This window comes from Drosophila santomea, chromosome 2L, assembly GCF_016746245.2.
Source record: "Drosophila santomea strain STO CAGO 1482 chromosome 2L, Prin_Dsan_1.1, whole genome shotgun sequence".
Lineage (NCBI taxonomy): Eukaryota > Metazoa > Arthropoda > Insecta > Diptera > Drosophilidae > Drosophila > Drosophila santomea.
Window position 1 is genome coordinate 22,342,033 of NC_053016.2, and position 11,655 is coordinate 22,353,687.

Genomic DNA, 11,655 nt, shown 5'->3' on the forward strand with positions numbered 1-11,655 from the left:
GAAATCGGGGCATGCCAGGATCGGGTCGGCGACCAACCTGGTTTTGACGGCCTCGAATGCTTCTTGGTGGGCGTCTGTGCATTCCCATTTTGCCTGTTTCTTTAGGAGTGCGTTCAGCGGTTGTACCAACGTCGCAAAATCTGGTACAAAACGTCTGTACCACGACGCCACTCCTAGGTACTGTCGCAGCTCCTTCACGTTTCCCGGGGGCTTTAGCTGAGCTATTGCCGCCACTTTCTCCGGATCCGTTCCGATGCCCTGATCCGTCACTCGGTGGCCCAGGTATTGTAGCTCCTTCCGAAAGAACTTGCACTTATCTGCGTTAACTTTCAGGTTTGCCGCCCTTAGCCTCCGGAAAACCTCTTTCAGGTTGCGCTTGTGTTCTTGTAGTGTCCGTCCGATCACAATTATGTCGCCCTGGTACGCAAACGCGTGTGGCATCATCTCGGGTCCTATCACTTAGTCCAACGCCCGCTGGAACGTTGCCGATGCGGAGTGCAGTCCGAATGGCATTACTTTCCACTGGAATAGGCCCTTTCCCGGCACCGTAAATGCCGTATATTGCCGACTTGCCGCTTCCAACGGAATCTGCCAGTACCCGTCCTTCAAATCCAGACTGCTTATGTATTTCGCCTCCCTTAATTGATCCAGAATGTAGTTGATCATCACGGACTTTGCGTTTATCTGGCGGAAATCTACACACAAGCGCCCGTCTTCTTCTTCACCATCACTATGGGAGAGCTGTACGGGCTCCTAGACGGTTCGATGCACCCTTTTTGTAGCAACTCGTCGACCTTGGCGTTGATCTCCACCTGCATCTTCGGGTTCTTCGGGTAGTAGCGCTGTTTGACCGGTTGATCGTCCTTCATCGTGATTCTGTGGACTCTTCCCAACTCTGCTAGCTCTGCCTTCAGGAAGCCGTCAATATCTTCCTCCGCAAAGTCGGTCGTCCTCTCCACGACTGCCACTGACAGCTTCTCGCGTGCACCGCTTCGAACCACCTGTCCCGCTGGTATCGTTGCGCTTAGACCCGCGCATGCTATCCTGGCTCCGACTTTCGTTAGGAAATCCCATCCCAGTACTAGAGCGTCGATGATGTTGTGGTTGCATTCTTACGGTCCTCTCTCCCAGTCCTATGTCCACTTCGAGCAGCGATGTGACCTCCTCAAACCGTCCATCAGCCATCCGCACTTCTCTTCTCGTGGATACGACCTCTCCCACTGCCCGCAACCTGTCCGCCAACTCTTCGCTAATAAAGCTTGCTGTGGCTCCGGTGTCCATCGTGGCCTTAACTTCCATTCCGTCTATGAGCACTGTGGCGGACAGTTGCCTTTCTTCCGCCTTCAGCTTGCCCATTAATTTTGAGGGGCAGCACCTTGCGAACCCTGGTTGCCCCTCTGAGGCTGGGGCCGCGTGGCGTTTCCCGATCTTGGACAGCACTCTGAGGTCTTTGGGCCGATTCTCCCGCACGTCCAGCAAAAGGTGATCGGTCGGTTCCGAAATTCCCACATCCAGTGATCCTGGCTTCCGCACCTATGGCAGGCTTGTGCTGGGTTTAATACAAACCCCCGCCGCACCGGGTCTGGCCCTCGCCCGTTCGTTTCGTGCCTCGATGGTCCTGTGGGCTCCTCTTGGCACCTTCTGCACACCGCGTGCTGTTCCCCTCTTGGGAAATCCCGATGGTGGCGGACTCTGTGGGTCCGCTCTGACTCGAAACGCTCCCTTTGGGAGTCCAGTTCCTCGAATTCGTCGGCCAGGGCCATCAGAGCATCCAGGTGTCGGCGCACTCGTACGGGCGGACAAATATTCGTAGAGCTGGAGTGCTGTTCTCCCTTATACTCTCCAAGATCTCTTTCTGGGACATCCCCAAAGACCGCATTAGGGTCTGCATGTCCACCACATAATCTTTGAAGCACTCGCCATGCCGCTGCTTCCTCTGCCTGACCTGGTCTGCCAGCTTCGTCATGAAGCCTCTGGGAAGGAGAAATTCTTGGAAGCTGGGGATGAACTCTGCCCATGTCTCCCAGAATCTGTTGTTGGCGATGAACCACTTTAGGGCCCTGCCCTTCAGCAATTTCGGCATCGCTCGCGGGATTTGGTTGATCTCTAGGCCGTACGTCATTGCTGACCACTCCACCTGCTCCAGGAACTCCAATGGCTTGTCGTGACCGTCGTACCGGAGCTCCACTCCCGCACCTGTTTCGCAATCTTCGCGTAATCCGGAGGGGCTACTCTTGCGATGTCTCGCCGATCGCGGCTGGACACCCGCCTCTCCCTTCTCTCGCGGCTGCTTTTCCGCCGTTCACCCCCGGTTTCCTGACTTTCGGGTCTGCTCCCGCTGGCCTCCATCATGCTGTGGACATCGAGGCTCCTCATCAGGCCTTCCACGCCGGTGACTTTGACTTCCGGGGTCGGTCTCCTTGTGTACTCCCTTTCCAATGCCTCCAGTATGGCGACCGTTTCGGGCTCGTCTGCTGGATAAATTCGGACAGCGTCTTGCTTAGGGCGCTCGCTATTGCGGGAAAGTCATCCCTCTTCAGGCTGTATAGCCACGATTTCCCCATCTTCTCCTCTGTTCTTTTGGCCAGGACAATTACGGTTGGGCGCCAGATGTAACGAACTAATTTTCTTGTTTCTGCTCGCTACGAATTGCAACGGCTACCTCAGAGAGTTTGTTTGTTCGACCCACCAAATTTATGATTTGTGTGATTGCCCGACCAAAGAGAAGACAGAGTCTCAGATTTAAATCAACTTTATTTAGCGTCACTTGCTGAACAGAATTCGGTGACCCTCGCCGTCGGATGCGCGTCGTTGCTCCTTCGTCGTCCTTCCTTCGTGTGCCTGCGTCGTTTCCGATGGGGAATTCGCACTGCCTCGCCTGGGGCTTATGATGTTATGGCGACGGGGTGTATCGTCCGAGAGACCAGCTAGCGCTCCTCTCCGAACCACCTTTGCCGACCACTGACTCCACCGTCCCTTCCTGCGTAGGCCAGGCACTTATCGCCCTTGCCGACGGATAACCTGCGGGCTCTACCAGGGCTTAGGATGTTATGGGTTAGGGTGTATCGTCCGTGAGTTAAGCTAGCGCTCCTCTCCGAACCACCGTCGCGACCACTGACTCCGCCGTCCCTTTTCTGGTCCTGGTGTTCGCTCGTCCTTCGCTGATCTGTACTTGCAGAGATCCACTCGGGATGCTCGCTTGACGCACTTGTGTTTCCGCTGCTTCACTGTCACTCGGTATTGACTGATCGCCCGTGTGGCGTACTTTCGCTGACTTCCGTGTTGTTCGCGTACCGACCGACTGTGTGGCTGTATGGCCCTTCGCGCACTTCTTCTTGACTGTCCCGAGCTGCGCCGGCGCCGTCCCTTATATCAGCTGCGAGAATCCCGTCATTTCCCCTTTAGCACACGGCTCGCTCGGGTACAAGGTCCAAACATGTCCCGTTAGTTCACGGTGCGTCCTCTTTGTGCCTGTCCAAAGTCCGCACCGTTACCGTATGACCTCTACGCCCTTGGCGGGTTTGAGTCCAAGGTCCAGCGCGGTACCGTTATTTCACGGTCTCTCCGCTTTGCTGAGGTCCAAGGTTCATTATTTCCCGTTTGACCTGACCGCCCTTTTACCCTCTCGCATTCCAGCCGTCTTCGCTGTTGATACGCCGATCTCCTGCACCCGGATTTGTGGGGAGTTTTAAGACTCCTCACAACACAAGGGAAAAATATGTGATAGATTTTTATCTCACGGGTAACCAGATCTTCTTATCTTGTATTGATATTTATTCAAAATTTGCCTCACTAGTAGAAGTAAAAAGTAGAGATTGGCTAGAAGCGAAAAGAGCCATTACTAAAATATTCAATGATATGGAAAAGCCACAAGAAATTAAAGCAGACAAAGATTCAACTTTTATGTTCATAGCTTTGCAAAATTGGTTAAGATCCGAAGGCGTACAAATTTCTGCAACAACCAGCAAAAATGGTGTATCCGATATAGAAAGATCATTAAACTAAACATAATAGTACAAAACGATCTCCGGCAGACATTTTTCTATATGCAGGCAGCCCAGACTTTAATGTACAACAGAACAAAATCGATAAGATCGAATATCTTAATAAGAATAGGCATGATTTTGAAGTTGATATAAAATATAGACAGGCTCCACTCGTAAAGAGTAAAATCGCCAACCCATTTAAAAAAGACAGGAAGGATTGAACAAGTGGACAGTAAACATTTCGAGGAAACAAACCGCGGCAGGAAAATCATTCATTATAAATCAAAATTCAAGAAACAAAAAAAGATTAATATGAGCAAATACGATAGTTCCAGACCAGCCAGAGAAGCGCAAAGTACGCAACATATTTCTAATAAAGCTTAGTTGCATGTTACCACTTATCACTATGGTCAAATGCAGCAATATCGAAGTAAACCCAATAAGTGCGAAGAATGGATATCTTATGTTCCAAACCGGAACGATGGAAATTCCAACCAGCTACGAATACTACTATTTGAGTATAAACATAACAAAGACAATGCTTATGTGTGAAAATCTAGTAACTGAAGCAAATGGCTATCCCAATGTACCTCAGATACAATATTTAGTCGATAAACTAAAACGGGAAATAAATGGATTAAGAATTATTAACAGAAGCAAAAGATGTCTTTTAAACGTAGTAAGGAAGGCATATAAATACCTATTTGGTACATTAGATGAAGACGACAGGGAGCTATAGGAAAAAATTTATAACATGGTAATCTAAACATGGTTATCGACATAATCAACAGCGGTATAGACATAACAAATAGGCTTAAGGTGGAAAAAGAACAGAACCTACAAATTGCGATACTGATATTCAACCTACCGCAGTTTACAGAATACATAGAAGATATCGAGTTGGGTATGCAATTAACCAGATTTGTAATCTTTAACCCAAAATTACTAAAACACGATTATTTGAAACACGTAAACTCGGAGAAAATGCTAAAGATATAAAACATCAACTTGGCTCAAGACAGATACAAACGAAATTTTGATTATATCCCACGTTCCTAGCGAGGTCCCTAAAGTTCCGATATTTCAAATAGTTCCGTACCCAGATGAACATAACTATATTCTAACCGAGCAAATATTCGATAAGTTTTATGTATTCAATAACCAAGTATTTCATAAAGATACAGATAAATTAATATTCGACAAATGTATTGTTGGACTTATTAAACAAGAGCAAACTCAATGCAAATACATTAAAACCCAAAGAAATTTCCAAATAAATTATATAGAACCAAATATACTTTTAACATGGAATATTCCTGAAACAGTTGTCAACCAAGATTGTACGAACAAAAAAATATTGATATCAGGAAACAACATCATTAAAATTAAAAATTTTACCATGCAAATAGATGAATTCCTAATTTCTAATAATGTAGCAGATTTTACACAAACGATTTATATCACCAACAATGTTACACGTTTAGAACCAATAAATCACTTGGAAACAAGAGAAATGATAAAATTGCATGTAAAACACTACAACTTTTTCCAAATTATATGCATTACAACTTTTGTCATCATGATAATTAGCTTGACTCTGTATTTAGCGTATAAGCTTAAAAATATACCTAAGAATATTATTGTCAAATACTGTAAACAAAAAGAAGAACATCCGCACCTTGAAACTAATGTCAAGGAAAATATTCAACCAGAAAACAATGTTATGATATATCCAAATTTAACGACCTGAGGACAGGCCAAATTCAATGATTGGGGGAGTGGCATATCCATAAGTCCCTAAGACTTAAGCACATGCCTACACACTAATACACATACAACATGTACACCCAAACTCACCCACACACCCTACACAACTCTGGATGTACCCAACAGATACCAGATACCTGATAAGTCACCCACTGGTAGACTAAACATCCGTTGTCTAATTTAAACAATCTATGCTTAAGCCCTTGCATCATCGTTGGGTTCCCACGTTCAAAGCTCGGATTCGCAGTCCCGAAAAACAGAAGTATTATATTTCAATAAACAAAATTATAAGAATCTAAGAGCACTTGTATCCAAGAGCGAATGCACTTGAATCCAAGAGAAATGCAAAGACTATTAAAGTCAGCAACTCCAAAGCTTTCTCTCTTCATTTGATCGGAACCCTAAAGTCTAAAGTCCATATTAGAAAAGCTCGAAACCGAGGCTTGAACGTCAATCAAATCAGAGTAATTATCAGAGTTCAGTTTGAGACCTAATTATAATCGGTCGGTGTTCTTCTCAACTAAAAATATCGTAATCATTCGGTAAAATAAAATTATATTTTTTTTACATATGAGTATTGCGATTATTTAATTGGCGCAGTCGGTAGGATCTGTTAATTAAAGAGTCCTTTTAGTACGGTACTGATCCATTGAAGGATACGCTATACAACTAGCTATCCAGGATCGGCGAATTAAAACAGTGATTCTAAAATTATTTTGAGATCCGCAAAAGAATTTACGTGAAAGTAGTATTCAAGAAAAAAATCCCATGTGGTCAGTAACATCTGCAAAACAATTTAAAATCCCGTGCGGTCGGAAACAAAATTAATTAAAATTTTTAATTCCGTAACTTAAAACAAATAATTAAAATAAACACCGTGTATCCAGAAACTTATACAAATACACCATGGCAGTTCCGCAACTTTCGGAAACCCACCTAAATCAATTATTAAATCAAATTAAAGAACTGAACTACTACGATGGCACACCTGGCAAGCTATCTGTGTTTGTTAACCAGGACGAGCAGCTACTCAACGTATACCCTACCCAAGATGCCAGACAAGCACACGTTATCTATGGAGCAGTAAAACGGTTACTAGTGGATGCAGCATTGGAGGTCGTGACCCAAGAAAGAGTAAACACATTGCTAGATACAAAGACGGTCCTGGCGATGGCATTCAAGGATCACAGGCCCTACATAAAACTTATAAGACATTTGGAGGATACATCATACCCCGGAAGCATCTGTAAGTTCATCGAGATGCTCGAATCACAATATTGGATTATGTTTGACAAGTTAGAATTAGAATGCGACCCTTTAGATAAATCAAATTACACTGAAATGTTAAAAAGAACTGTTAAATCTGTAATAGATCGAAATTTTGCAGGATAGAATTTATATGTCATTGGCTCGCAAAGATATTGATACTATTTATAAATTAAAACAAGCTTCAATGGAGCTAGGCCTCTATGACGCACGTCCAGAAAATCAGCGTTCTAATAGATTAGAAGGGAACAGACGCAGGAACAGGGGAAATCATAGTCAAAGCAATAATCAAAGATATTACAATAATAGAAATTACAATCACAGCAATTATTATCCTGGAACGAATCAGAATAACAAAACGCAACCTCAAAATTCGAATCAACCTACAATAAATCAAAGTCAGTATTCCACTCGTCCCATACCGGTTAATCAAAGGGGAAATTATTACACGTTTAGAAGGGAGTTAACACAAGGCCAACAAAACAATCCTCTTAACTACTCCCTTAATTTCCAACCTTCAACTTCAAATAATACTAACGGTCAGATGCCGGTAAAAAGACAACGAGAGAGTCAAAGTGGCCAAATCAGAATGGATGTAAATTTTCATCAAACTGCCTCGGACACTCAAGTGACACAGGAGGACGTACCAGTCCCCATGTAAAATAGGTTATCATAACAAAATTTACAAGGGAATGATCGACACAGGTTCATCCATCAATATAATAAGGGAAAATTTTGAAAATTTAGAAGAAAAAGAAGAAGATCTAACAGAGTATACCATTAAACCCACTTCAGTATGTCCGTCTCTTCAGAAATTCTATATCCACAAGTTTTCCGACAATTATGATTTCCTGTTAGGTCGAAAGTATCTAGAGGATACGAAAGCTAAGATAGATTGTGATAACGAGACGGTAACTTTAGGTTCAAGAACCTTTAAGTTTGTGTATGGAGAAAAGAAGGGCGAGACCGCATCTAAATGCCTCGACCCACAGCAAAAGGATGATTCTGCTCCAGTGGAGGAAATCAATCCAAGGATGCAAAAGGTTAAGACCGCACCTAAGTGCCTTAAACCAAAGCATGAACAACAGAAGAAGGAGACCGCATTACCAAAATGCCTAACACATGTCGATCCTATGTCCGTTGACAACGATATAGTCAACTTCGCGATCAAAGATGAGTTACAGTCTTCTTGACTGTCCCGAGCTGCGCCGGCGCCGACCCTTATATCAGCTGCGAGAATCCCGTCATTTCCCCTTTTGCACACGGCTCGCTCGGGTACAAGGTCCAAACATGTCCCGTTAGCTCACGGTGCGTCCTCTTTGTGCCTGTCCAAAGTCCGCACCGTTACCGTATGACCTCTACGCCCTTGGCGGGTTTGAGTCCAAGGTCCAGCGCGGTACCTTTATTTCACGGTCTCTCCGCTTTGATGGGGTCCAAGGCTCATTATTTCCCGTTTGACCTGACCGCCCTTGAATCCTCTCGCCCTTCGTTCTCAGCCTGGCAGTCGCAGCTCATTAGACCCCGTCGTTCAGCGTCTTGACTTGGCATCTTGAACATACTTGCGCCTTCCTGATCGCAGCCTTTACGTCTCAGCCTATTTGAGCATCTCGACGTGGCATCTTGATCCTCATCGTTCCTTACTCCTCACGTCGACATCTCGACTCGGCATCTCGATCCTCGCGCCCTTCTCCAGCCTCCTGTATCTGTTGCCGTCTGCTTCTGGTCACCAGCTCCGCATTTAAATTTCCCGCCTTCTCATCGCTTTCCATCTCTGGCAACTCCACCGATACTCACCATGATCGAGTTATCGATGTTGGCGACCGGCGTTGCCATTTCCGATTCCAATCGATGTTGTCTCATCGCTGATTGCGCGATCGAGCTATTGATATTTGCGACCGGCGTTGCCACTTCATGTTCCGTAATTCCGATGTTCCGATGTCGTGCCGATTGCTGTCAATAGTGTGACAGCGTGTTGAAAATCAATATAAAATCCAGTATTTTTTTTGTTCCCTATCGATCTCACTATCGATCGACCGCTATTATCGTAGCGCCCCCATCCCGATTTTCACTAAGCACGTGGATTTCGGAGTTGCAGCTCAATGGAGGTAAGTTACGGAATTTCGCGTAAAAACCGCCATCTTTACTCATCCTCTCTTCGTTTCAGCTCCTCGAATATGACATGATGTCCCTTGATGCTCCAGGGTTGCCGGCCCTGGACACGGGCACCCTGGAGGCCCTTCCGCAGGGATCCCTGATGAACGCCCCTACATGCTCCGGGCGGCTGCCCCTGGCCCTCAAGCGCCCTGGCGGCCTCCTTCTTCGTCTCCGCGCCTGCGGCAGCCTCGCGTCGACTTGCCGGCCCGCCTGCCTGGCCCCGCGTCCGATTGCCGGCCCGCGTGCCTGGCCCCGCGTCCGTTCGCTGGCCCGCGTGCCTGTTGGCTGCTGCGGATGACTCCTTTTTTTTTAGTGTGAGCAATGTGTGCCCTTGCCCTCCCCTGTCCCAACAACTCTGTTTTCGCTTTCGCTTTTGTCTTTGTTTATTGTGGCACGTAGACTCGTTTATCCCCGCCGCGACGCACCTTCAACCGGAACCGCTGGCCGTCCAGTACGAAGAGCTTAGCCCAACGGTCCTTGTGTCGCCTGCTCGGCCTCCTCGACCACTTTGGGTGGCCACTCCGCGCGCTCGACTTCTCGCCACGGCTTCTCACACAGCGACTGCTGCCTGCGGAGGCAGGGTCGCTGCGGTGGCTGTCTTGCCTCGGGGCATGACTCTTGCCGCGCGAGTTTCGGTGGTGGCGGTGGCTGCGACTGCGCCGGTGGCGGCAGCGGCGGCTGTGGCATCTCTTGATGCTGTGGCTGCGACGGCGGCGGTGGTGTCGGTGGCAACGGTGGCTGCCGCGGTGGCGACTGTGGCAACGACGACGGTGAGTGTGGTCCTTTTCTCACCCCCGTCGTCCTCCTCGCTCTCCGAAGAGAGGGGCACGTAGTCCAACGGTCCTTCGGCCATCGCCTCTTCCTTCGACAGCTCCGTGTCGGGCACTTCCTCCGTGTCCTCCTGGACCGGGGATGGGGATCGCGACACCAGGGGTGACGCCAGAAGCTGGAGGTAGGACTCAACATCCGCCCTCCATATCGCTTTGGGCTGTTCCCCAGTGCCGGTCTCCCTTACCTCCCGGTTGTTTTGCGCGCTGCGTGTGTTCATCATCATGTGCCGACTTGATCTTAAAAGACCGACTCTCGCTTTTTCCGCCGCGACGAAACCTCGGTTTTCGATCTGCTCCTTTCCGCCGTTATTCCGCGGGGAAGGGATTCTCCTCCGTGCACCTGCCTCCCACGGAATTGGCAACTGTGTGCGTTAGCCGTTAACGGTTTTCCGGCTGTGTACCCTCCCTGTCCCGCTCTTGCGACTTTCGACTTTTCGATACCCTGTATCGTCTTCCCCCCTTCTACGCGAAAGGGTTTTATTGTTGATTGTCGCTCTCGTTGTCCTCTGGACGGCCGGCGCCCGCGCTTCCCGGCTTCAAGTCGCTAATATGAGCCGTTTTTGTTTTCCTCGTTGTTGCGTGTTCCACTATACAAATTACCGGTGACGTGAATTTCTTTATTTTGAAAGGCCCGTCGAACCTTGGTGCCAGCTTTGCCGCGAAGCCCTCCGCGGCTTTTGACAGGTGGTGCTCTTTGGCCCACACAGTTTCTCCGACCTTGGGTTTCCACGGCCTCCTTCGGAGATTATAGTGGCGTGCCTGATCCTGCACTGCCTTTTCTATGTTTCTCCGCACCAGTTCGAAGATCTCCTTGAGTTTTTCCGCGTTTTCTACCGGCGTCTGTGGACATCTGCCCGTTCCGGCCGTCTGTTCGTCGAACAACGTATTTGGCAGCCTCGGTTCTCTTCCCTGCGTTATAAATGCCGGTGAGTATCCGGTGGTTTCCGTCGGGTTTTCTTGCGGAGTATATGGAGCCGTGAGCTGGTGTTTTACACCCAGCTCCTCCAAGAACCTCTTGAACGCCCTGCTCGTGAATTGGACTCCGTTGTCCGTGATCATGATTTTTGGCACTCCGTACCTGGCCACTATCCGCTCTCGCACGGCCTTTCGTAGCGTCTCGGTGGTCGCCCTACGCAATGGAACGATCTCGGTCCACTTGGAGAACCGATCCACCAGGACCAGGAGCATCGAATTCCCGTGCAAGGGGCCCACAAAGTCCGCGCCTGTGTCAGCATTTTTCCGGCTGCTTGCAGCTGGTTGGACTTGTATTTCATGCAGCTCTCGCAGTTCCGCACGTACCTTCTGACGTCTCGGTGCATTCCTGGCCAGTGGTACCTGGCTGCCTCCCTCGCCATTGTCTTCCGACTTCCCAGGTGTCCTGCCGTCGGCATGTCGTGGTTCTCGGCCATGACGCGCTGCCTCTCCCTGGTTGGTACACACAGCTTCCATGACACCACATCCTCGTTTCCTGCCCGGTGCGGAATGTGCCTATACAGTTGGCCGGCCTCCTCTAGGTAGTCTGGGTATTTTTGGGGAACCTGCTTCATTTTCCTTTGCATCTCATCTGCCCACTTCTTCCTTCGCCGTTATCCTGCGGCTAGTTTCCTGCAGCGGCTGTCGCGACAGGGCGTCCGCGACGATGTTCAGCTGGC

The 11,655-nt window shown here is 48.2% G+C and overlaps 1 protein-coding gene across 1 annotated transcript; it reads right to left on the bottom strand.

Annotated features, from left to right (window-relative positions):
- Positions 1–10,480: 10,480 nt before the first annotated feature.
- LOC122756475 lies at positions 10,481–11,452 on the bottom strand. The gene has a single exon (XM_044006292.1). The coding sequence runs from the start codon at positions 11,450–11,452 to the stop codon at positions 10,481–10,483; it is 972 nt and encodes a 323-aa protein (XP_043862227.1).
- Between the last annotated feature and the right edge of the window lie 203 nt (positions 11,453–11,655).

Coding starts and splice junctions, on each gene's coding strand:
- LOC122756475 (XM_044006292.1), bottom strand. CDS start 11,452: ATGGAAGCTGTGTGTACCAACCAGGGAGAGGCAGCGCGTCATGGCCGA.